Source organism: Pangasianodon hypophthalmus, chromosome 17, assembly GCF_027358585.1.
Source record: "Pangasianodon hypophthalmus isolate fPanHyp1 chromosome 17, fPanHyp1.pri, whole genome shotgun sequence".
NCBI classification, from domain to species: Eukaryota; Metazoa; Chordata; class Actinopteri; order Siluriformes; family Pangasiidae; genus Pangasianodon; species Pangasianodon hypophthalmus.
Window position 1 is genome coordinate 21395588 of NC_069726.1, and position 26260 is coordinate 21421847.

The following is a 26260-nucleotide window of genomic DNA, read 5'->3' on the forward strand; positions in this document are numbered from 1 at the left end:
CATTTTCAGTTCCAAAAACTTTTCTAAACTCAATTCTAATCTTTTCCATTTGTTACAGGATCAGATCAAATTCATTCTTTTTTTCCCCCCCGATATACGATCCATCCGATTTTTTTTTTCTTCCCCTGGTATCAGCCCAATACTGATCTTGGGTGTCTGTAATGTTTAAATTAAATTTCATAACACTATCAATAGCCAATGCTCATAATGGGAAATTTTAAATCCAATAAAACAATTTATTAAAAGATTGATCAGTATACAAAACTCAACATTAGAAAATACAGTTAAATGAACACTAAAAATATAATTAAAGTCAAACACACAAACATGACAACTTAATGGCATTTACTTTAGCTGAATTAAATGGCACCAGTAGGCTGAAGGAATCTGTGTGCCTTGAAATATAGTAGGACAAAATCTCACATTAGCTTTAGTTTTATTTTATAATATCACATGTTCATAGCCATAGAGGCAGGGTGACAGTATGGCCCTAAAAAGCCACAGCTTTGCAGGATTTAACAGGATTTCACCTGCCATAAACATACCTGAGACAATGTACGAGTACATTTACATTTTTGACACTAATTCCTGTGTTGTTTTGTATCGGTCCAGTATTGGAAATGTAGTGCACATGATCTACACACTTCACACAAACATACATAAAACCATCAGGCATCAATGTTAACAGAATAATCAAGAGGCAAAAATCACAGGTTGCTAATGTTATGTCATAAGATGAAACATCAACGTCATTTCTTTCTAAAAACATGAGAAACAAATTCCAAATTGGCTTTGCATTCGACTTAAAATAAAGACTGTTGTATAAAATTAAAAAATTCTGTTGCATATTTTTAAACATGGAGTTGCTTTAGTGGGATTGGTTGCAGATTGCACATAATTTTTTACAATTATTTTTCAATGGACCCATCGCAGGTCTTCTTCCACTGCGAGCTAGTCTCAAATTGTGCCTGTGCTTCTCTTCCTAAGTGCATCACTAAGCGACATGCCTACAGTGTGTATCAAAAATTTACAAACATCACAAATTTAATAGCAGGACTATTTTAGTTACCGGGTGTAGTGTATGCTCTGGTCATGCACACTATGCATAACCAAAAGTGCTTATTTGTTACAGGGCCATACCGAAGACTTGCATATTCCCAAACGAAGAAACAAAAAAAACCCAGATCAGATTAATGATACACTGAACAGTACTCTTGGAGGAAAGTCCTATCCGCCCTCTCACGCATACGCATACACACATGATTGGCTAGTGTCGCTGTGATAGACAGGGGAAAGACACAATGCCATCGCTCACACCCAGAGAACATGGCCAGTTTTGCTCTTTTGGACTCCCAGCTATGAATGGCTATGATATTGTTGGGATCCGAACTCATGAACTCCAGGTCACGCAAATAGAGAATTTTCTACTGTACGACTCGGGAGCCATTAGTAGCCGAAATTTAGTGGCTCATCTACTTACCCAAGTTTCCTAGTTTGCCAAGTTGTGAAATTTCTCTCTGAATTTATTTTACAGCTTTAATTCACACTCTCACAACACATTTTTTTTGCTAATTTCCCCTGAAACATCTTGACAAGAGCTTTTTAAAGGCACAACGGAACTTCTATTTTAACTTTAATTGCTTTTCTTTACTTTACTTTACTTTCTTTAACAGCGTAGACAGAAAAACTCCTACAATTTGTCCTACCTATTAGACCTCAGATGCAAATTTTAAAAAGCCTGAGATGAAAAAAATTCTGTCTAGATAAATAGAAGTATATGAAAACATATTGTTTGGAATAAATTGTCATAGCAAGTCATTATTTATATTAAGGATACACTCCTGAAATGTTAGATATTACGGATGTGCTCGGAGCATACATAGTTTTGTGCTTGTAAACATCTACGTAGTGAACGTAGTGCTCACTTTTTCTTTCTTTCTCTTCGTGTATCTCCCTTGACAACTCAGAGCGACTCCCACTTAATGTGCAGTGAAGCAGTTTGTGAGAGCGCCCCCTGGTGTTGGATGAGGTGTGTTAGGAGGAAGTGATGTTGCGATATGTTTGTGGAGAGCTCTGCGCTACAGGGGACTCCGCTAAAGGGAAAAGCACTGGGCGGCTCTTCACGGGCCGGCGCAGGAAACGGCCCGAGGTCACGAGGTCGCCATAACCACGAGCATGTGAGAAGGCGTAACCGGAACGACGAGTGCTGATGCGTCGCCGTGGGAACCGACGAGTGGGAGGAGGAAGCACGGCTTTGGCTTGTTTGATTTTGTAACGCACCTGAGGAGAGAGAGATGGAGAGATGAACTTCCTTATATGACTTCATATACTTTGACTTCTAATTCATATTAATTATTATTAATTCCTGTAATGTATAGCATGCGAAATATTTCAAGATCCTTTAAGATTTGCATAACACTGCAAAACATCTGCTTTTCAGGGTCACTATATTGGTGAAAGCTCCATCTGTGGACGCTTTAACCTCCTGGAAGAGGCAACCAGATTTTGGGCTAAAACATTCCAGTACTTAGCTGAATTTATGATGCCATCAATCTGAACCCCATCACCAGTGTGTGTGTGTGTGTGTGTACCTTGTCATTGATGGTTGGTCGGAGCTGGATGAGCAGGAATCGGAACGCCAGCACGGGCAGCACACATAGGATGGTGGTGAGGAAGATGGTGAGCCAAACATTGGGCTGGTTCAGGGAATTTCTTGCAGTGCCTGATATATAGCACAGCAGAGACACACACACACACACATTATTGACTAAGTCTTAGCTAGTTCAATATACAATATATAATTTAAGTAACATTTTTCCTATACATGATGTTAGAATGCATTTCCTTATGCTCTTATGAAAACAGTGAAGACACACACACACACACAGAGTGTGAAGTGTTGCAGGAGGTGACTCACCGATGAAGGGGAAGGAGGAGGTGAAGATGAGGAACATGCCGTTGCTGTACATGGTGAATGTGACGGCAAAGTACACAGACAGACTTCCCCACAGGAAGAACTGATTCACCGCTGTCCAGTGGTACGTGTCCAAACCCAGCTTTAACAACCACACACAATCTGTCACTAATATATATATATATATATATATATATATATATATATATATATATATATATATATATATATATATATATATAAACATAATACATATTATATCTATTATTACAGGGCTTACATGTTTTGGCTAGTAAGCCCCTTTTAAAAGCCCCCGAATAATTCTTAGTGGAAATGATTAGAAATTATAGGCCTATATATACTGTACTGTGCAAACGTCTTAGGCACATGCAAAGAAATGCTGTAGAGCAAAGATGCCTTCAGAAGAAATGAATTAAATGAATTAATGAATACTGAAGTAAATTAAATATTTCTACAGTAAAAAATACTATAAAGTATTTTTGGTGTGATTATATTATATCATATTTGGTGTGAGGACCCTTTGCTTTAAAAAAAAAAACTAGTAGTCTCAGGTACAGTGTGAAAAGTGTTCTCTTACCAAATATGCTGCTTTACTGACATACAAACATTTTTCTGTAACATATAATTTCGTGCCGGGAAACTAATGTTTGGAAATCTACAATGTACTGAATCAATAATGTAGAAGTCATAAAATAGAAATCTATAACAAAATTGTACTAAAAAAATAAGGTGCCTAAGACTTTTGCACACTACTATGTGTGTATATATATATATATATATATATATATATATATGTACACACACACACACACACACACACACACACAGTAGTGTGCAAAAGTCTTAGGCACCTTATTTTTTTAGTACAATTTAGTACAATTTTTTAGTACAATGATCCCTCATTTATATATATATATATATATATATATATATATATATATATATATATATATATATATATATATATAAAATGAGGGATCATAATTGCATTTTTTCCCTGATTTGCCCTGAATACGCTATTTCACATAACAGATGTTTACATATAGTTCACAAGACAAAATAATAAATGAATTTACACAAATGAACCAGTTCAAAAGTTTAAATATGTTGATTCTTAATACTGTGTGTTGTTATCAACAACTGTTTTTATGTGTGTATATATACACACGCACACCCCCACACACACACACACGCGCACACAGCGAAGTCCATAAGAGACTGGATGTTATTACATCCACTTAAAATTAACAACACATTAAAAAAAACATTTAAAAATCCAAAATAGGCTTCATATTAATGCTGTATGCTCACTACACGGGGTATGAAATTAATGTTACTGTATGACATATTTAGCGCGCTATATGCATGAAACAATTCCATTTCAGATTCAGTGATTAACATTCTGACACTCATTCCCTCTATTCCTAGCAAGAATAATAGTATTGGCACCCTTGGCTATGTCTCGTGCTCAGTATTTCACCATATGAGGAAGATAAGTGATTGTACCAAACACATTTTAAAGAAAAAACACATTTTAACTCTTAAACTACCAGTTTTAACTACTTTCACATGTGACGTAAAGTGGACAAAGAGACTTTTGGTTTTAGTGAAAAGAAAGAAAAGCTTTGAGTGCATTGAGTGTTAATTACAGCCACTTACGTGAATGTTGACAGCGAAGAGCAGGCAGGTCTGGGCGAGCAGAGCGAATGACTGGTAGTCGGCGATGTCTTTGCCGTCGTCACGCACTGCGTCGTGCATGGCGGCATACGGCAGGAAAAAGAGTATGAGTGAGCTGTAGCAGCTGTGCAGCAGGATCTTAAAAAATGCCTTTATACTGAAGTACATGTTCTGCTGCCCCGGTGCATACAGCTGAGGGTACTGGAGGCTCCAGCGGTCGTTAACATCCTGAGTGTTTTATACACACACACACACACACACACACACACACACACACACACACACACACACACAGTTATGTATCATAACACTACAATATAAATGTGAAAATTGCTAGTTGTACTGCAAAGAGACCATGACCAAGGATACACAGCAGGAGATTACAGTAAAATGATAAAACAACACACAATAAATGTGAAGAGTTATTAAGTAAAGAAGACAGCTGGAAGATGCACCTGATCGAAGAGGCTCAGGCCGATGACAGGTAAGGCCGTGTACACCAGGTTATAAAGTGTAATGAACCACTCATCATACACCGTCTGTTCCAACAAGACAAAAAGACACAAAGTCTAACAACAACCTAACAAAGAGTCACTCTGCATATGACATCAGACTGCTGGCACGTATTTAAATAAACAACAACTAAAACACGGCACTTTCTTCCACACAGCCACACACAGATAAACTGACAGACGATTGGATAGACAGGTAGACAGATGGTTGGATGGACACAGAGACAGAATGGTAGACAGAAGACTGGACAGACAGGCACATGGACAAACAGATAGATGGTTGAACATGCAGACAGATAGACAGACAGACAGACAGACAGGCACATTGACAAATATACAGACAGATGGTTGAACATACACACAGACAGACAGACAGACAGAGGTCACTCACCTGGGCAGAGAAGCCACAGAAGAAGGCATACCAGAAGTGCACGAAGGTGAAGCTGAAGTTCTTGTAGAAGAAGTAGCGCAGGAACTTGCACATGCGCAGATACGACCAGCGGCCGTGGACCAGCAGGAGGCGCTGCAGGTACCGGAACTGAGCAAAGGAGAAATCACTGGACAGGACTGCCTGCATGCCCTCCTGCCCACTGATCCCCACTCCAATATGAGCCGCTACCCAGGGGGGAGAAAGAGAGAGAGAGAGAGACAGACAGACAGAGAGCAAGAAAGAGACAGCGAGATGAGACAAATCTGACAGGATAATAACATCTAAATGTTTATTCTTGTCACTTTTGTTCTCTTTTCTGATTATTTAAACTTCTGTCTCTCTCTCTTGTCCTGAACCTGCACCAGGCTCCACCCACTCTTGATCATGCTGACGTCGTTGGCTCCATCTCCGATGGCGAGGGTCACGGCTTTCTTGTGCTTCTTGACGAGTTCCACCACCTGAGCTTTCTGCAGCGGGGTGACCCTGCAGCAGATCACCGTCTGACACATACACGCCGTGCGCAACAGCTCCACCTGCAGGTCCTTCTGCAGACCATATGCCTGCAGGGAGACAGATCATTTCACTCACATGTATTAATTTATTTAATTTATGAAAAGATAAGACAGTAATCAAATCATTTAAAGTGCGATTAATTTCTCATATCAAGTTACAAGTTACGCAACTCACAATAAAACATTATTTAGTAAAAGCATTTTACATTTTTTTGATCTCCTCAAACCGTGTCACTTTGGCACAAAATATTTCTTTCCTCCTTCTATGGTGGACCAGGCCATCAGTTACATCTTTCAAACGGCTAGAGGAAAAATTCTTCCATCTCAGATCTCATTACAACCCTGTAACTTTGTCACGACACTCTTTTCCTTCTGAATCAACAATCTGAATAATCACTAAATTACTTCTAATCCCCTGATCATCTACTTCAATAATCGTTAAGTGAGACTTAAAAACTTGGGAGTGTGCTGTTTTTAGAATATAATCAACAACAGGGTGGTGTGATGAAATTACTGCTACCACAAAGCTTAGTATTTTCAAATAACCGCACTTTTTTATTTCTCCTACACCACAACAATTTGCCAACAGTGTAAATGGTCATCTTTGTGTATGTGTGTGTGTGTGTGTGTCTCACCAGACTGTGTCCATTTATGACAAGGCCATACTCTCCATCCACCTTCTCATCCAGTACCACCTGAGCCTTTTTACCCATAATCCCGCTCTTCAGATAGGGCGGCTCATCTGGGGAACCCGGAGACATCTTTTTCCTGGCGTTCCTGAACATTTTGCAAGATCATCTTAGTAAATACGTGAACTCAAGAATCTTTTAAGCATTAGCACCAGCATCATTAGAAGCATTAGTAGCAGCCTATGTAGTGTTGTATTTAATGTGGTTCATGACATTAAATGACATAAAATGTAACTATAAATGGATAAAAATACAACATTATTTTTTCAAATGTAATTGTTGTGGTATAAGAGGAATAAAACACTTTGGGATGTGCTTTTATAGTAAAATCATCTTTGGGTTGGTAACATTAACTTCTCATCATGCCACCTGACACCAGGTCGTCATTAATTAATTTCCTCTAACAGAACATCCTGAAGTGTTTTATCTCTTACTTAATAGATTGATATTATTTAAATATGCGATATTAAGCAGTGAGACTCACACTAGCTCCTTCCGCACCTCCTCCTGCGTGTCAGCCGCGATGACGAACACCTCATTCATCTCCTCACGCAGCATGTTGCAGGAGTATCCGATGTTCTCCGCCGTCTCTGCACGACAACACGACAAGATGATAAGCATCTTCAGGAGAGAGTAGTGCATTTTGTAGAATTGTGCAAAGCACAAAGCAAACTCCTTTGAAATCACGACACACTCACCTCAAAGGACATTGTTTGGCTCCGTAATTCTATTTTTATCAAATAAGTTCATTAAAAAATATATTATAAGTACAAATCAGATTGAACCCATATTATCATTTGAATCACATGTACAATTTCATCTTTCATCTTTAGGCCACGCCTCCTACCTGAGTCTGAATCTGACTCAGACCTTGTCCTGAGGAAGAAAATGATTCAGCTTCATGGTGGAGCTACAACTGTTTTCATCTCTGTGATGTCCTTTTGTCTGATTTATTATAGATAACATTTAGGCATGTGTGTGATTTAGGCGTGCAGTTTGCATGATGCTAAACTGGTGGCTATAAGCTTTCCTCACTTGTTAGCTTCCACTAGCTGTAAAAACTAAAGAAGCACATTTAAGACACCAAACAATGTCTTGGCTGATTGACTACACTACACTACACACTGCAGGAATACTTTAGCAGTGGAGGTGCAGCACTGGTGAAGAGTAAGTGTAGCAGTCTGACCTTGTTTGTCTCCTGTTAGCACCCAGATCTTGATGTCGGCTTTGGAGAGCTGCTCAATGGTCTGAGGAACTCCATCCTGCAGTTTATCCTCCACTGCAGTTGCCCCGATCAACTACACACACACACACACACACACACACACACACACACACACAAACACAAGGCTCTCTCAGGAAACTTTCCAAACAGTCCCACTAATTAGTTTAGCATAATTACATATTAACCATAAGTACATTATATCACATTTATCAATATTAAATATTAAAGATATTAAATATTAGTTTAAATAATAGTTTATCAATATTAATTTTATACTTTTTTTTTTTTTTTTACAATATATTATTTATTTATCACTTTCTCTTAACTGATGTTTTTTTATGAAAGCTCTATGAATGTTCATACATATTTTTTTAATTTAGCAATGCATTGTAAATAATTAATATATATATCTAGTAATGCCTCAAAGGTTCTATAAAGTACTGTAGTTAAGTCTTTGATAACTATGGTGTGAAGGAGGTGTGGTTTCTTCTCCCTGTCAATCCTAGTAAAATAGGTGTGGCCTATGTGTCCATCAGTCATAGTGAAGGAGGCGTGGCCTCTGTGCCTGTCAGTCACAGTGAAGGAGGCATGGCCTCTCTGCCTGTCACTCCTTGTGAAGAACTTGTTTCTGTTATATATTATATTTTATATAAAGACAATCAGATTAAGGAAAGACATTTTTTTAATTTACCATCAGATCCTTCTCGATCTCCTCATATACGGCATCTAGTTTAGCCTCACGGTCCTCCAGTGCAATGCTGGCCTCATGGTGTTGTTGTCTCCAAATGGCAAATTCAGCTTCATCCAAGTCCTTATAGGCCAGAGCCAGAGTGCGCAAGCCTTCACCAGCAAACTCCTACACACACACACACACACACACACACACACAGTCAACTGCGAAAATGAATAACATACAATGACTGATATTTTGAGTTTCCACTTATAAGGACATTGTATGTAATGTAATGTTTAACAAGATTAGACACACTCGTCCATACATGTGTAAGCTGCCATTTTACACACACATTTACATTTACGGCATTTGGCAGACACCCTTATCCAGAGCGACTTACAATTATCTCATTTATACAACTGAGCAGTTGAGGGTTAAGGGCCTTGCTCAAGGGCCCAGCCGCAGCAGCTTGGTGGTGCTGGGATTTGAAGTCTCAACCTTCCGATCAGAAGTCCAACGTCTTAACCACTGAGCTACCACTTCCACATACACTCACTCACTCACTCACATTGAGGTGCTCGGTGGTGGCCTCCATTAGTTTGGAGCAGGACGGATGAAGCATCTCATAGATGATGGTGTCCGCCCCCTTACAGTACAGAGTGAGCCTGCCATCTGGACTCCGCACTACACACACACACACACACACACACACACACACACAATTAAAATAATTAAAACGGTTTTTGAAGTTGAATGTATGATGACTCTGAAAAATAGATACTACTCTCAAATACCTACTGCTGTATAGGTAACATTACTTACGCTTGTTAATGTTAGCACAGTATTGTGTTTAGGTAGCTGGGTAGCTTAGCTGAATGTATGCTAAATTATTATATTGTGTAAATAAAACCAGTATTTCATGCTGCATGACAAATCAAAGAAATTATAAGAAAAACTAGCAATCATGTTACATATTAAAGTTTGCTATTGGCTAATCAAATCTCAAATGTGATCATGTGGCTGTGTAAATCATGCTAAAAATGTTAACTACTTTTATAATTTAACAAATACAGGAAATATAAAACATACTGCATATAGTGTCAGATTAGCAAATTTAGTGATAATAGTGATGTAAATTTTGTTCTCTCTAGGAACCTTTCTTCCTTCTTTAGACACTCATGACTCAGCAGTTTAAATAAAAAGACAAATGCTAGGTGTTGTTTTTTTTTTTTTCACGTGTCAGTTATTATGTAAATGTATTATGTAAAAATTATGCGAGTTTTCGTAGCCTTTGAGTTTGACACCCACAAATATGCAGTAATCCATTCCTCACCAATTACAGACATCCTCTTGCGGACATTGTTGAAGTCCAGCACAGCCAGCAGCTCGTACGTGGTGTGGATCCCCATCTCCACCACTGAGATGGTCTCAGGGGTGCGAGTGCGAAACACGTAGCCAAAGTTCCTCGCCGCAGTGACCAGAGCTCCTTCATCAGGAGACTGAGCCTGGTAGAACAGCTGACCTGGAGAGGAAGAAAGTGTACACCACATTACAAACATTATTCCCAAACTACACAATCTTCTTTCATATACTACTTCCTGGTCACTTTGCTTTTCGGTTATTGGTCAATGCTAGGAGTGATTTTAGTCAAAGTAAGCCTTTTCCTAGCAATTTACCAACATATCTGAGGTAAATGTTGATATTCCTGATGGATTTGTCTTGTTTATACTGTCCTTCTTCTTTTACATTGTCTCTACAAAGATATAACTACTGCATGCTAGCTAGCAAGCTAGCTAAATTGGCATTCATACTGCGCCATTGCCTAGCAACACTGTTCTTACAACTTTAGCCACTTGGGTAGCAAGCATATCATCTAACACCATGTTCATTGTGTTTTTACTAAATTCCATATTAATTGTGCACTATGGTGTTATTAATGACCGTTGTGACGCAACATTTCTGAATATAGCAGGACCCATGGGCATTGTTTTAGCTGTAAATAAAGTATATTGCTAACTGAGCTCTTCACAAACTACTTCCTGTTCACTTTAATTTTCTGTTAGTGGTTGATGCTAGGTGTGATTAAACTGAAATTATAGTCATACTAAGCCTTTCTTTGGTAATTTACCAACACATCTGAGGGAAACACTGATATCTTTCATGGCTTTGTTTTGTTTAGTGTCACTCAGGTACATGCTAGCTAGCAAGCTAAATTGTTCAAAGCATTTCCAGTAATATAACAGCATGTAGCCTTTTGGCATCCATATTGTTTGTTGTTGTTGTATGTTCTCACAACTTTAACCACTTAAACAGCAAATATATAATTTGTTATTTTGCATTAATTTGATATTGTGTTCATTGTGTTGTTCCTTTGTTTTCCACATTTATGGTCCTCTTTGGTGGTATTAATGTCTTTGTAAGTCAAAATTTGCATATAGCTGTGGCAGAACCCATGGAAATTCAGTTAGCTGTCTATGCTAAATATAGTATATATAAATTATAAAAGAAACCAAGCCTTTTTTAAGTAATGTACCAAAATATCTGAGGTAAATGTTGATATTCTTAATGGATTAGTCTTATTTACAGTGTATTTCTGCTTTTACATTGTCTGTATAAGGACATAACTATGTGCTAGTCAGCTAGCTAAAACTTTAGGCTGTAAATGCTAAGTATAAAGTAAACTCGGCTCTTTCTTAGAAATGTACCAGCACATCTGAGGGAAATAATATTCCAGATGTTTCTGTCTTGATAACTGTGTCACTGTGGCTTTACATTGTCTCTAAAAAGGATGTAATGGCTATGTGCTAGTTAGCTACATTGTTAGCCTCGTTTACATTTCACACACATTAACATATTTAAGGCCTTTAGGAAATACATAGTATGAGTTTACCCAGTTGTACCTGATTATTTAGGCAAGTTAAAGGAAGTGTGTACAAATCTGCATTAAGTACAATACCAGAGACAGTTCAGTGTCCTAAGTAGCGTTCTCTTACCCTCAGTCTTCTCCTCGGGCATGACGGTGTGGCACAGTGCAAGTAGTCTGAAGAAGGCCTGAACCTCGGGAGTTCCCATCTTCACCGCCTCCACAAGGGCATGATCGTAGAAAGAGAACTTTGGGTCAGCCAGTGAGTTCCACGAGAAGTCCACTGTCTCTGTTTTCTACATATGAGAGATAGAGGGAGAGAGAGAAAGGTACGTAGTTGTCTTGTTTTGCGCCAATTCGCACAAATGCGTAAAAATTGAGAAGAAGATGCAACCACAATATGGACATAAGCACAAGTACAAATATCTCATTTAATTTGTTACCAACCTCAGTGATCTCTACCCTCTGTCCAGCAAAGTCCACAACTTCACCTGGAGAAGAAAAAAAACAACCAGTTTATCTAGATTATACATGCTAAAGATAATGCATGCTATATACACTCTCTGTCATGCTGTATATGGCCAACCCTGCCAAAATTAACAAAAATTACAGTCCATTGGTTGTTTTGCATCACGTAGCAGACCTTAATGGGAAGTATTCCTTACTTTTTAGGAAAAGAAAGGAAAACCAAAAATACCCTTTCATATACCTTAAAAAGAAACACCTTCTTAAAAAGAAATCTTAAAAAATAAATCTGTGAAAATCAATGCTAGTTAATGGGGAGCACTTATTTATTATCTAAAATTATAGACAATTATATACTCGAGGACTGACAATAATGCTCTATAAACATCATGCTAATGCAAAGTAGAATGATCTCATGGTCTCACCATATGATTTCCCATTGATAGAGCACCGATTGAAAGTCATGATGTTCTGGGTTAAGGTGCCCGTCTTGTCGGAGAAGATGTATTTGATTTGGCCCAGCTCTTCGTTTAGCGTTGTGGTTCTGGCCTGGGCTGGAGTATCGGTCTTAGCATGGTACATCTTCCTGTCCCAGTCAATGAAGTAGCTGTTTCCGAGTCGGAGAATCTCCACACTGCATATGGAGAAATCAAAGGGAACAATAGAACCAAATTATCACTCCACTGACTTAATCACAGAATACAGAATACAGAATATTCATCATTACAAAAATGTAGAGCAACACCTAGACCCCCATCTGATTGAAAATATAAATCCTGGGTCCTATAAGTCTTCTATTACAGATACCATAAAATATCATTGTGCAACCCTCTTTTATATTTTGTCTTGTTTCTCTGTTCTGTATTATTGTGTTAATTACAAACACTATTTTGCACTCTTCCCTTACATACTTGACTTCAGTTTGTGTAGAACCTTGTCCCATATAAAATCTACCTGGTTATAAAAATTAATAATTCATAAAACGTATATAAAGAAGGAACAATGGGCCTCAGTCGTGTGTAAATGTTTCATAACCGAAACCAAACAAAAAAACTTCCACCCGATTTGCAAAGGTTTCGTAAAAACATTTTCTTCGTACTGCATATGTTGATGAGTGACAATCACCCGTAAATTATCAGGTGCATGTATGGCACAGCTGATTTGCACTTGGTGATGCCCACAAAACTCCCTAAAAGGCAAAGCCCACACAGCTGAAATGATGAGTAAACAGCAAAAAAATAGACTTTCTATTTTTCTAGGTAGAAGTGAAAAATTATTTCCACTCATGTTATTTAACAGCATAATGTCTCCTTCAGAAGGCAAAAATCTGGAGCCAAATAATGGAAAAGCTACAATAGGTGTGAATTAAGTGAAGTTAAAAGAAATGACATGAAAACGGAGAAAAAAAATATATATCTACAGTTCCCAGGTGATCATGGACACCAAGTATCATGCAGGGACACTGCTTTTTCGGCAAGTCTCAGCCAGAAAGTGCCGATGAGCACTCTTTAATGTCGTGTTGAAAAAGCAGGAAGGCATGTGAGTGTCATAGGAGGCCCACTGATGGCACACTAGGGATTATCTGGCACCTTGCAGCTTGAGACATACCAGATCATTCACTTATCAGTCACTTAGTGCTGGCTAATAAAATGTTACACAGCCTTAAAAGAAGATGCCGTGGAAAATGGAACCAACTTGTACATCGCCTGAGTCATTATGGGATTTACATGCATACCAAATGTCTTATGTAAATGCTCCTACGGATAATTTATGAAGAAATCCGTTCGTATCAAGCTTGATAAATGAGGTCCAATGTATGTGCTTCAAGTTTTGTGTGGAAAAAGTTAAACATGAAAGAGAAATTCTTCAAATGTTATAAACTGCCTCTGGTACCTGGGACTGCTTTAGTAGGTATTTTTAATTATCTTCCTAATTTAATGAGCTTTTAACCATCATTATTATTATGAACATGTGTATCCGACTCATAAACAGGTTCAAGGTTGCATTTCTGACTTTTTTGTGGGTCATTTTCCAAAGATGCAAAAACACTGCAAAAATCTTTAGAATATTAGAATTTCTCTGTGTGTTTATAAAATATGAGTAAGAAATAATTCCTGTAAAATTACCCAGAATGTTTTTGGTGATAGCTGTAACTCCTAAGGGTGAATAAACAACACATAATGATGCATGTACACTATTAATATTAAATAATTCTCTTAGAATAAGTCTCATATGTTATGTCAGCTTCCATAAATGTAAATTCATTAAAAGAATATCCATCTTAATCTGCGTTTACTCGAACTGGATTTCCATTTCAGATATAAAATCACAGTGTCAGTCGAGTATCAGGATAATATGAGTATCACATGTGCAGACTGACCTTACATAGAGTGAAATAGGCACCACTGTGTTAAGGATGATGACGTAGGACCAGAAGGACAAGAAACTGGACAAGTTGGCGTCAGCGCCGTCCTGCCTAGGGAGGAAGGCTATAAACGAATTGCCCTCCTGATGCTCCCAAATTGAATTCCCGATAGCCAGGACGGTGCACATAAACCCCAGGAGGCCAAAAATCTCGAGGACAGAAGGAGAGATCATAATAAAAATCCTCCACATAAGCAGAATTTTTTCATAAAAACTTTTAAAATATGCATTTACAAAAGCAGTGTGTTTTCAGACCAAATGCAGTTTTTAAATCACTCACAAAAAGAACCAGGACATTCATCAGGTGATCGATGCTCGTACGCTTGAATATCGATTTCCCAGAGTTCTGCATCAGCTTGGTGTCAGGACCTGGTGGGGTTCAGACAACACCATAACAAACCACTCAAAAGTGCAAGTACATCTACAGGAAATGGTTTATCTCTGATTTTCTGAGCTTTTCACTGCAAAAAACACAACTGCAATCTCATTATTTAATGTTTAACCTCCTAATTTAATGTAAAATTCCTAGGGACTCTCAGCATATCGAGATCTAAGGTACATTCCTTACTATCACAAATACACACCTTCCTTATTAGTTACTAAATAATGAGAATTGAGTTAGTTATTATTTAGTTACTTATATAGCTATTGAAAAAAATCATAGTAGTTATTGAGTACTAGTGTGTAAGCTGAATAACTTTTAAGGGATTACATGAAACTGAAATTATAAGGTCATTTGTTGACAGGAATCGTCAGTCTTAAACATGGGGAAAATTTAATTATTATATCTTATATTTTTGACGGTCCCTTTAAAACATGTCCCATATTTAAAGCTTTATAGCTATTATTTTGAGTCCATTATATTAAAATTTCAATTTCTTATTTTGGGCCTTATTTTGATAGCCATTATCTAGAAAATAAGGTATAATATCTCTCTCTCTTTTTTTTTTTTTTAACAAAATTGAATTAAAAGGGGGCAGAATGAACACATGATCCAGAGGTGGGTTTAGCCATGCTGCTGTGTTAGCCAATCAAATCAGCTCCTCGCATTCAAAAAAACTGAATGTGTAACTGTGACTCTTTTTATTTCTTACTCGTGAAATTTTCATAATGATTCACGATGAAATTTCACATATATTTCACATCAATATTTAATTTAATTTAAAATACAATAGTATTCTTCCTTCTTGTGTACTTTTCTGGGTGTTCACTAGACCATAGCGTTGATATTGGCTAGGACTTTGCCTTCAGTGTAATAAATATAGACTTTATATTGATCCTATTAATTATAATGTCTGATTTCATTAGATTTTTATTTGTTACAGGTAAAAATAATCCAGACAGTTGTATTGCTTAGTATTTTGGTGAAGTAACCTATTGGTATTGGAGTGAGGTAACTTAGATAGACAAGGTTGACTCCTGTTGTGTACCTCCGAACAGCACAAGGCCGAAACACCATTCTGTGTTACGCAGTGTGCAGCCTCGGAGCAGAACCCTCTCGTTATCCAGAGCAAACGTTTCGCCATTCACAGTCAGCATTCCTGTAAACTTATCCAAACGGTTGTTGGGAGCCTCACAGCGCACCTCACCTGAACAAACACACACACACACACACACACACACACACACACACACACACAGAACAACAGTAATAGTAACTTTACAGTCAACTCCACAATTATTGGTACTCTTTAAAAGAACGAGCAGAAATTATTGCATCAAATAAACATTACACACAATGATACTAACCAAACAAAAGAAATGCACACCCTACTGTAAAATAAGGTGGTGTAGTGACCAGGTAAACCTGGTGAACAAGGTGGTTCAGGGGCAATTGTGAAGACTGATGGCTTCATGAATTCCACTAAGTACCAGGATATTTTGGCAGAAAGCCTGAATTGCCTGTGTTTGAAGTTTCTGCCAAATAATAATTGTTGGGATGCCAATAATTTTGTTTTGCAAGGAAAATGGCATTTTTTAATGTTTGAAAATACGCTGTCCTAAAATTTCACACTCTGGAATATATAATACATAAATTGGAGGGGTGCCAATAGTTTTGATATCAACACAGGGAAAAAGTGCACTTTTTTATGTTTGAAATTATATCATTTTAAAATATAATGATGAATCATGAATATTATAATATTAACTGTATGGGGTGCCAGTAATTTTAAAACTAGTGTTTCACAGGAAAAAAAAAATTTTTATGTTTGAAAATAAATTGTTTTAAAAATATCTCATTCAGCAATATACAAAACAGTAATTGTAAGTATAATTTTGAAACCAGTGTTTTGTAGCAAATATTCCACCTTTAAATGAATAAAGAGCATTATATGTTCTTTAGTAATAAATTAAGAAATGTAACCATTGGCAAATGAGAGGAATAAAACATTCATGGTGTGCTGTTATAGGAAACTAATCAACGTCAGAGTGGCTGCTTCATGATGTCACCCCGTCGTTGATTATTTTCCTGTAAACACAACCTGTCACATGTTATTCTTTACATAACTAATAAAGGTGAGAGTAATATTTGATACTCTCATAATAGCAGTACAATGTAATCTGTGTTTGCCAGCAAGCAAACTGCTCTCTGCTTCAAAAGCTTCAACTTCTAACCTGAAGAAGCATCTTGAGGTAAAGTACTTTTCTCAATGATGAGACTAAAGTTTTTCGCTAGCTAGCAGTTTTACACGCATGTAATACATTAAGCTAATTCTCTCACACACGCAAAGTATCTAGCTAGCTTTCTAGCCTTGTATACAATTTATCTCGTTTAAAAATCATCATAACTTTGTTTAAACCTTGAAAACTCAAAGTTTAAGCCTACATACACATAACTAAACGTTTGATTACTCCTCATTGCACTCATGTGAAAAGACCGGAGTGATACCACTTAAAAGTGTTCAGGTATCCCCACATTTTAAAATTCAAAGCAGTGTTTTGAAAAGTATTTAGTTTGTGTAATAGATTTTAAAAGTAACCCTCCCAACCCTGACTGTTTACGCTCTGTACACAGTCTCCATGATGCCTTTCTGTAGGACTCACCTTTAAAAGCTGCCAGTTTGTCAATGTTATCTCCCATCTCTCCGGTGATTGTCAGAGCCTGTTTCACCTTCAGATTGGTCTCACTAAGAGACAGAGAGAGAGAGAGAGAGAGAGAGAGAGAGCGAATGAGAGGATACTGAAGGATTTTATGTGTAGTTTTTTCGTGTAGTGAACCATTTCTCACCCGTCCAGTTCAGCCGTCTCGATGTAGATGAGGTTCAGAGGCTCGCTGCTGGACAGTAACAGCAGATCGGCCTGCACGGGACAGAGGAGTGAGGGAATAATAAGGAATAAGGACGAGATATGAATGAGGAGATAAGTGTGTGTGTGGCTCCAAAATAGGAACGTGTGAAAAAGAGTGTGAGCATATTCACCGTGACAAACTGGTTGTTCTCCAGCTTAATGATGTCGCCCACTTGAACATTCATCCATTTTTCAGTCCTCAGTCTGTTGAAGGAAATAATAATAAGTTAAATCTTCAGTAAGAAAAGCATGTCCCATATGTATAGAATAAAAAAAACAAAAAAAACAAGTAATAATAATAATAATAATAATAATAATAATTATTATTATTATTATTATTATTATCATTATTATTATTATTATATAATTAAAATACTAAATTACAATTACAAATAATAAATGTATATATATATATATGCTATGAAAACTGATATTTATGCCACTAGGATTTGGATTTTAATTACTCAAAATTGGAATAAAATCAAAGTCAACATTTGGGGTTAGGCCACATTTTATCACATTTAATAGATACAGCTGTTTCTTTGGCTGGAATAAAAAGCTTTTGAAACCCAATTCTTCACTTTAATGGCTCTAATGTGTATTAATTGCACGGATATGGAGGTGCAACAGCAGAAACTCACTGTCCGTCGATGAGGACATCGACCTTGCGATTGTTCACCTGTCTGTCGTTTCTGTGTCTGTTCTGCAAACAGAGAAAAAACATGACAGAGACAGGGATTTTTAGAGGGTGTGTGTGGAGTAAAGTCTGATTATGAAATTTCTGTTAACAGTTAGTCAAAGTGAGTGGACCTGTGGTATAATCTTAAAGACGCTACTCATTAAAGCGTCTTTACTCACTGCTATTAGACATTCTAAAGTTGCAAGGAACTGATATCAAATGAGCATTTTAAACATCCAGTAAACTTTCTGTTATCTTTTAATGGCTAGTTTTAAAATGCTAGGTTACTTTTTTTAAATTCCTAGGTTAGTTTTCACCCACTAGGTCATCTTTTACATGCTAGTTTTCAGCTGCTAATTTAGCTTTCACTTACTAGGTTAGTTTTTATTTGCTAGGTCATCTTTCACCCACTAGATTACCTCTGACTTGCTAGGTCAGTTTTCACTTTCTAGGTTAGTTTTTACTTGCCAAGTTATCTTTCACATGCTAGTTTTCACTTTCTAAGTTAGTTTTTACTTGCTAGGTAAGTTTTTTTTTTAATTTGCTAGATTAGTTGTCACTTACAATGTTAGCTTTACATGCTAGTCCATTTTATAAGTTTTTATATGCTAGGTTAGCTTTTGCTCACTAGGCCACTCAGTATCAGTGAGACAATTCAAGCTTGAAAGCATAGTTTTAATAAAAGCCATGTGTGAAGGATGTGACATTAGACTTCTGACTGGCCAGGGTGAAGTTTGCACAAGTTTTATCCAAATTAAAACTTTATATTAAAATGAAAGAAGTCTAAGTACATGTACAAACTGGAACATCACCATACATTGTACATACATAGAAAGTGATTACAGAAGTGGGGAGCTTAAAAAAACAGTGATTTAATTATTTAAAGTATTTGTTTAGTAATACATCAATAAATGTCTGAGGTGAGTTGGATGACAGCTCACAGATCTCAGCTCACAGCTCTCAGCTCACAGATCTCAGCTCAGACTGACCTGAAACAGAACAGAAGAGACAGGAGAGTAACGTGAACAGCACTTACGATGTCGTCTGAACCGTCTTTGGCCAGTGTGATGCTCAGCACCAGGAGCAGCGGCACCACTGTAGTGAACCATGACAGAGACGAGATCGCCGGGATCAACTGCAACATGCAAACACCATTTAAAAAAAACACACAAACACCATAAACACCATAAACAGCAAAAACACTATAAACACCATAAACAGCAAAAACAGCAAAAACACAATAAACACCATAAACAATACAAACACCACAACCAGCAAAAACACCATAAACAACACAATAAACACCATAAACACCACAAACACCATAAACATTGTAAACACCACATACACTATAAACACCATAAACACCTTGGAATGAGTGGCTTGTTTAACTGATACAAATGATGCAACTCATCTAAACACAATGATATGTGTATTAATTTTTTTGGCCATTTAAAGTTACTGTAGTTGATGTGTAACACCACCTCTGTATTTCTACCACTTCTGTCAGTTTTTATGGAGCATAAATGACCTCTAAGTGGCTCAGTGGCTATATATAGAATAGATTGCTTAGTAACTAATGTTTAGTGATTACATAACTATCATTTATGGGTAATAAATATTGTACAATTATACAAAAATGTTAATGCAAAATGTCAAAAACAATTGTAATGTTAAAAAAATGAATGTAAAAAATATTCAGGTAAATATTACAAAGTGATTTTTTTATTTTAAAACATTACAAAAACATTAATATAAAATATTTAAACAAGTGAATACAAAATATTAATAAAAAGGTTAATGTAAGATATTTCAAATAGTGAATTTAAAAAAATCTTAATTAAAAATGTTCATGTAAAACTAAAAATATTGAGTTAATGTACAAAAAGGTAAAAGTTGGTTATGTCAATTTTGTTCATTCTGTATCACTGCTGTAAATCTTAGCATCTTATCTTTCATCCTTCTACAGGGAGAGATAAACTGATAAACCCTGAGATCAGGCAAGTCTCTCTCTCTCTCTCTCTCTCTCTCTCTCTCTCTCTCTCACACACACACACACACACACACACACACACACACACACACACGTCCTGCAGTGTACTTTTCACCTGTAAGATGAGCAGGAAGACGAAGTAGGCGTTGGCCAGACGCTGGAACTGTTCGAACAGATTGAGCGGCAGGAAGGTGAAGATGTTGTATTTAGAGGTTTTGATGGCATTGTTCTGCAGAGACACAATCACACACTTACATACAGTACACACACACACCATGTATAGATTATTACTTCTCGTGGTGATCTTTACTTACAGCATATTTGAAGGAGAGATTAAATTCTCTGTCGTTTGCTCTTAAGAGTCTTTCCTCTGTGTCACAAGAAAACACCATAAATATAAAATCAAGAGAAATGACAGAACTGCAGAGACTTTTACTACGATGCTAATTAATTATTTAATGAACTATAATGCAGAAATAAATGTGGAAATAAGGCAGGCATGTGAATAAACATAGCCAAACTTTTCTAAATACGGTTTCTTATTTGTTTTTGTGTTCTTGTGACTTCACATTTGAATTTCAGTTCATCGTTAGAGACAAACAAAATAAAAACCCATAATAACCTGCACCAACATACTGATGGTAATTTATGATTTCTAAACCTACACTTATTTATTTATTTATTCATTCATTCATTCAATCAGTGAAATAATTGATTACTTGGTCAAGTGATTATTTAAATAAATAAATAAATAAATAAATAAATGTAGATTTAGGAATCAATTCATTATTGTCTATTGTGTGTATAATAGTACAGAAACCCAAAAAGTAAGGTGAAAAGAAATTTCCAGTGCCAATGTTACAATTTTATGCCTTAAAAAACTCCCTTCTATTTTTTTTCTCCTCTGTTCAACTGTGATTGAAGCGTAACTTAAAATATATATATATATATTGGAAGTTAACCATTTCACATTCATAGTATTTTTCCAATAACGACCAAAAAGGGCAGCTGTTGTTTTTCCTCTTTGCAATTCAGAGGAATAGGGGAAAAAATTAAATCAATAAATCAAAATAAAATAAAATAAGTACCTCACTGGCTAACAGTGCAAGGTGTGCAAATGGTAGAATCACCTAGGGGTTATAAGTTGGAAAAGAATCCACAAAGAAACAGAATTTCAAAAAATAAAAAATTAACCTAGACAAATTTTGTAGAGAGACAATAATAGAAAACATTGAACTAAACATAAAAATCATTTGGAAAGTTTGGCCACTGTCTCTTTTGAACTGATTATATTAATTGTTTTATTATTGGCAGCTTAATTAATATTTTACTGTATGATACATACTGTATATTTTAAAGCTTCCATTAAATACTGTAGGGCATACTGATTCTTTTTTAAAAAAGTGAATTTTTGTTCATTTAGTATGAGAAATGTCTAACGGAAGTTTGTTCCGCCTAAAGCACACAGTTTGTCTCAAACTCTCAGATCATACAGATGAGCTCGATGATGAGGATGAAGATAATGTTGATAACGATGACGTACCCTGTACGTTTTTTTTCTTAGTCTTCACACCACACAGTGACAGCACAGAGCCCATCTTTCTTCCTATACATCCATCAGAATGCTGAAGAGAAGACAAAAGAAAAAAAAAACATGGACTAGTGACCATTTAGTAAGAAGGTTGTAGATTCAAATCCCAGCATTATCAAAGAACCAAAATGTTTAGATACCAAAATGCTGTTGAATACTAGATTTCTGATTGGTCAGATATTTTTTATTAATTTTTCTGGCATGATTTGGGTCCACTTGTCCTCTGAGAACACAAATTATTAAAAAGTTCTTCTGACTGATCACCTTCATCTTATAATAAAACATTTCTAATTTCTATCCTGATTAGCAAAACGATCCACATGCACAAGTGCAGTTTAGAAATAAATGCTGAATTAAAAAAAAAAAATTATATTTATATTAACATTTTCATTTAAATAGTAGAAGTGAAAAGAAATTTCGAGTACCAATGCTATAATTTCATGCCTTTAAAAAAATCTGCCTTCCATTTTTGTTAATGTGCTTAGGCACAGTTGAAGTGTAACAATGATATCTGCACTAAACACAGGGTTAAAGCTGGTGTGTGTGTGTGTGTGTGTGTGTGTGTGTGTGTGTGTGTGTGTGTGTACATATATAACACACAGCAGAGATGTGCCTGTGTGATGATCAGAACAGGAAATAATGCGTTTCCACTCTCCATGTGGTTAATAATAAACCAGAAAAGAGAACATTTTATAATGTCTTATCAGAACAGGGCTGTTAATAAGAGAGTGAGGTCTCTCTCTTTCTCTCTCTCTCCCACACACACACAATTATGCCTTTTTTTTTCAAGCTTAATGATGGAGTCAGTTGGTCATATTTTTTTCCCCAAGATTTAATGCTCAAAACAATATATAAGCTACTATTAAAGTCATTATCAAATCCAGAGGCATCTATTATTATATCTGTATAGTGCAGTTTTGATCAAACCCATGCAAAATTTCTTCTACAGACTTGCGCTCTGACTTGCACTTGTACCAGAAAAGCCTCCATGATGTTTTTAGTGTAAAAAAAAAAAGGTTCACCATCACTTGCTACTTTCTTTAACAGAATACAAAACTTCCTCAAAACTTTAGTGTATTGGATGATAGCTTTAAAGTAAAAATATGTTCATTTCTAATGAATTAATGTTTGGATACACAAAATAAACCTCTAAAAATTATACAAAAGATATTTTAATAACTTTTACACAATACTGTAATTGTGTAGTACAGATAATTTTATGTTGATATCCAGGAAAAGCCTGATCATTTTCAAATCCAATCTGATATCTGCTCCACACTGTACTGCTGGTATCGACCTGATTGTGCCATCTCTAGCTAGAACACATAAAATCCTTTTGAACACAATGTCTGTGTGATACAGTCATTATTTTCAGGTCTTCAGGAAGTGTATTGTAGGTGGCCGAGTGACTCCCGTAACACACTGCAAGTATATGTTAGTTTTAACGTAATAAAATGGCCGTGTGCTGGTTTAAAACGCAATATTAAGATTATTCTGTAATAAAATAAACCACAGATTTACTGGTAATACATACAGTAGCTGGAGGTCTGTTAAAGGTACTGTATAAAACTGTGTGTGTGGTGCTTTTAGAAGAAAATAATCAATGATGGAGTAGCTGTTTTCCAATTGATTATTTTCCAGCAACAGCACATACCAAAGTGTTTTATTCCTCTTATACTACAGCAATTTACCAGCATTGCTTTCTTTTATTTATTAAAAAATGACATGCCATACTTTATATTATTTTTATTATTATTTTTATCAGTTTATAGTTACCATTAATGTTGTGGAAGTTCCTGTTATCACTTACATTATAGCAGCTACACGGTAAACAGCGGTTACCTCACCAGCGTCTCTTTTTTCCTCTCTCTTGAAGTAAACTAGACAAAAACTTATGTTAGTAAGAAACCAGAAAGCACAATTTCTGCTGTTCTGGAATCTTTCCAGTGGCGGAAAGCTATAAAGTTCGGACCCTGGAGACTCCTTCCGTAAATGTTAAATAAATATGTCCTCACAAAAAAACTTCATCGTGTCAACAATTACACATGTTTAAAATCAATTTATTTGGAGCGTCCACTGTGCAAGTCCTTGTGAATAAATGTGATTTGCAGCTGCTCTATTATCAGAGCTGCTGGTGTAGAAAATTAATCAACTCCTTCCAACCCGAATATAATCCTGTGTAGATGCGTGAGCAAGCCTGTGCTCTCTTACAGGCTTATAAACTTATATATAAACTGCCAATTAGCCTATTAGCAAGCAGGCTATTAGCAAGCACGGTCCTAGCAAGCTTTTTGTGCAATGTTGCTAAATTGTGACGTTCTCTTTTCTGGGAAAATTCCCAAATTATCCATTTCCGATGATTGTGGCTAGTTAGAAGTAACTTTATTTAAAACTCTGCTCTCAAACACTACCATCTGAGAAACATCATTTTAATGCTGAAGTCAGTGCATGCTACCTCTTGCACATAATGTGTTCTGTGCTTAGATTAGAATATTGTAGATACAATGTAGATTACAATATTTACTATAAAGTTTAACCCGTATACAGTATAGTGCACATATTTGTCCTACAGTTTATATTAGACTGTTAGGAGTAACTGTAAGACAAATAAATGTTCAAGTGTAACCAAAACTTTCACTAGCAGTGTCCATTATATTATTAATTTATAAACTATATTATAAACTTGATCCCTCTTACAGTCTCTCCATGCTTTGTTTCTGATCACAGAATTCTGATTTTCTTCATTGAGCCTTTAGAGATCGGTGCAAATTACAGAAGCGATAACACGTAAACCATAACCCTGAACATTAGACCTGAGGTCTGTCTCTTTCTCTCTCTACACCTACACACACCTTGGTAATGTCCTTTTATCTTATCTCCTTCAGCTGTATGAAACTGTTCAGTCCAACTGTTCATAAAGACGGAAATGAAATTTAAGAAAACATTATACTCTTTAAGCTCTGTGGCTTTATAAGAAATTATCTTGGTCAAATAAATCTATTTGTCTAGAGGCAGGTTGATGAATACCAGGAAGTGACACTTTGGGTTTTTTTCTGAATAAAAAAGGACAGGAAAAGTTAATAAAGCTAATGTCTAACGTCATTAGCATTTCAAAAGCCCTTAAACACAGACAGCGTGTCACAGCAACTCGAAACAGGTCACTGACATTCAGTTATGTGTGACATTGGCGGTCTAGGAGACCCCACCACCATACACACCTCTCCCACACACATACACTGTAAATCTACTTCCTAAAAACACATTGAGAACTAAACTAGCACCTAGAAACATCAATACACTATTTTATACACAACAATATACTATTTTACCCATTATATATAAAAACAACAGAAATATCCAGTCTGTTAATGTTTGATTAGAGTTTTACAGAGTCTGATCAAGTTAAACACAACTTGTGTGAGTTATAAGTCAAGTTCTTCCATAAACATCACCATATTCCTAAAGTTCTGCCACAAAACTATTCTTATATACAGCGAAATCCACACAGAGCTCAGACACGTACCTGAGTCACCAACGTCCCATCCACGCTCCTGAAGAAAGCTCACCTCACGCCAATCCTCCACGACACAGGAAGAGCTGTGTGGAGGTGAACTGCAGATCCCACAATGCAACACACACATACACACACACACACACACAAACACACACTCACCTATGCTTGACCAAGCAGGTGTGAATACAGGAGTGTACTGAGGACTCGAGACGGCGGCTGGGTGGAGTCAGGAGGAGAGAGAAGCCGAATGGAGTAATAAAGCATGGCTGTTTCACTCAGAAAGCAAACACTAGCATGATCTTTGGACTCTGGCAGCGAGGAACGAGCAGGAAAAAAAGAGTGAACGTGTGAGATGATCATAACTGGCGCCAGTGGGAAGCTGAACGGATACAGAACGCCAACGCAGATCATGTGGAATCGTGTAAATTTGAGTTAGATGCTCAGATTAGTTGGGGTCATGAATGTGCAAGGAGGATCCAAACACTTTGTTAAGCTCTTTTTTTTTTTTTTAAAGGTACTTGCTGACATTTTTAAAATGAAGACTCAGAGAGATAGATAGATGCACACAGCCAATGGGCATTCAAATGAACTTGAAAACAAACACAATGGAAGGAGCTAGGCATTGTACACATTTTAATAATCAACATCATTTGAGGTGGTTACAATAACGGGAGCCGTAGTTCTCCATGTACATGAAGCACAAACACCTCCATTTCCTGGAACTGTCTGTAATGGGTAATGGGTAGTTAGTGCCTTGCAAAAGCATTCACCCCTTTTGAACTTTGCCACA

General features: G+C 36.6%; 1 protein-coding gene across 2 annotated transcripts; it reads right to left on the bottom strand.

Annotated features, from left to right (window-relative positions):
* Positions 1 to 215: 215 nt before the first annotated feature.
* Positions 216 to 25731, bottom strand: atp8b5b (ATPase phospholipid transporting 8B5b). Of its 2 annotated transcripts, none has more exons than XM_026942699.3 (28): positions 25630 to 25731; positions 21909 to 21990; positions 20680 to 20735; positions 20481 to 20594; positions 19409 to 19507; positions 18335 to 18396; positions 17825 to 17897; positions 17635 to 17705; positions 17451 to 17533; positions 15836 to 15994; positions 14686 to 14774; positions 14362 to 14555; positions 12407 to 12615; positions 11964 to 12007; positions 11647 to 11812; positions 9987 to 10175; positions 9222 to 9337; positions 8672 to 8836; positions 7942 to 8053; positions 7240 to 7345; positions 6702 to 6843; positions 5931 to 6114; positions 5516 to 5739; positions 5068 to 5151; positions 4595 to 4840; positions 2918 to 3056; positions 2592 to 2722; positions 216 to 2280 (listed from the first exon to the last, which is right to left on the bottom strand). In XM_026942699.3, the coding sequence occupies exons 2-28, from the start codon at positions 21961 to 21963 to the stop codon at positions 2035 to 2037; spliced, it is 3558 nt and encodes a 1185-aa protein (XP_026798500.2). In that variant the 5' UTR covers positions 21964 to 21990; positions 25630 to 25731; the 3' UTR covers positions 216 to 2034. The 2 variants fall into 2 exon arrangements, with proteins under 2 accessions (XP_026798500.2, XP_034168735.1); XM_034312844.2 differs by lacking the exon at positions 25630 to 25731 and adding an exon at positions 25480 to 25623.
* Between the last annotated feature and the right edge of the window lie 529 nt (positions 25732 to 26260).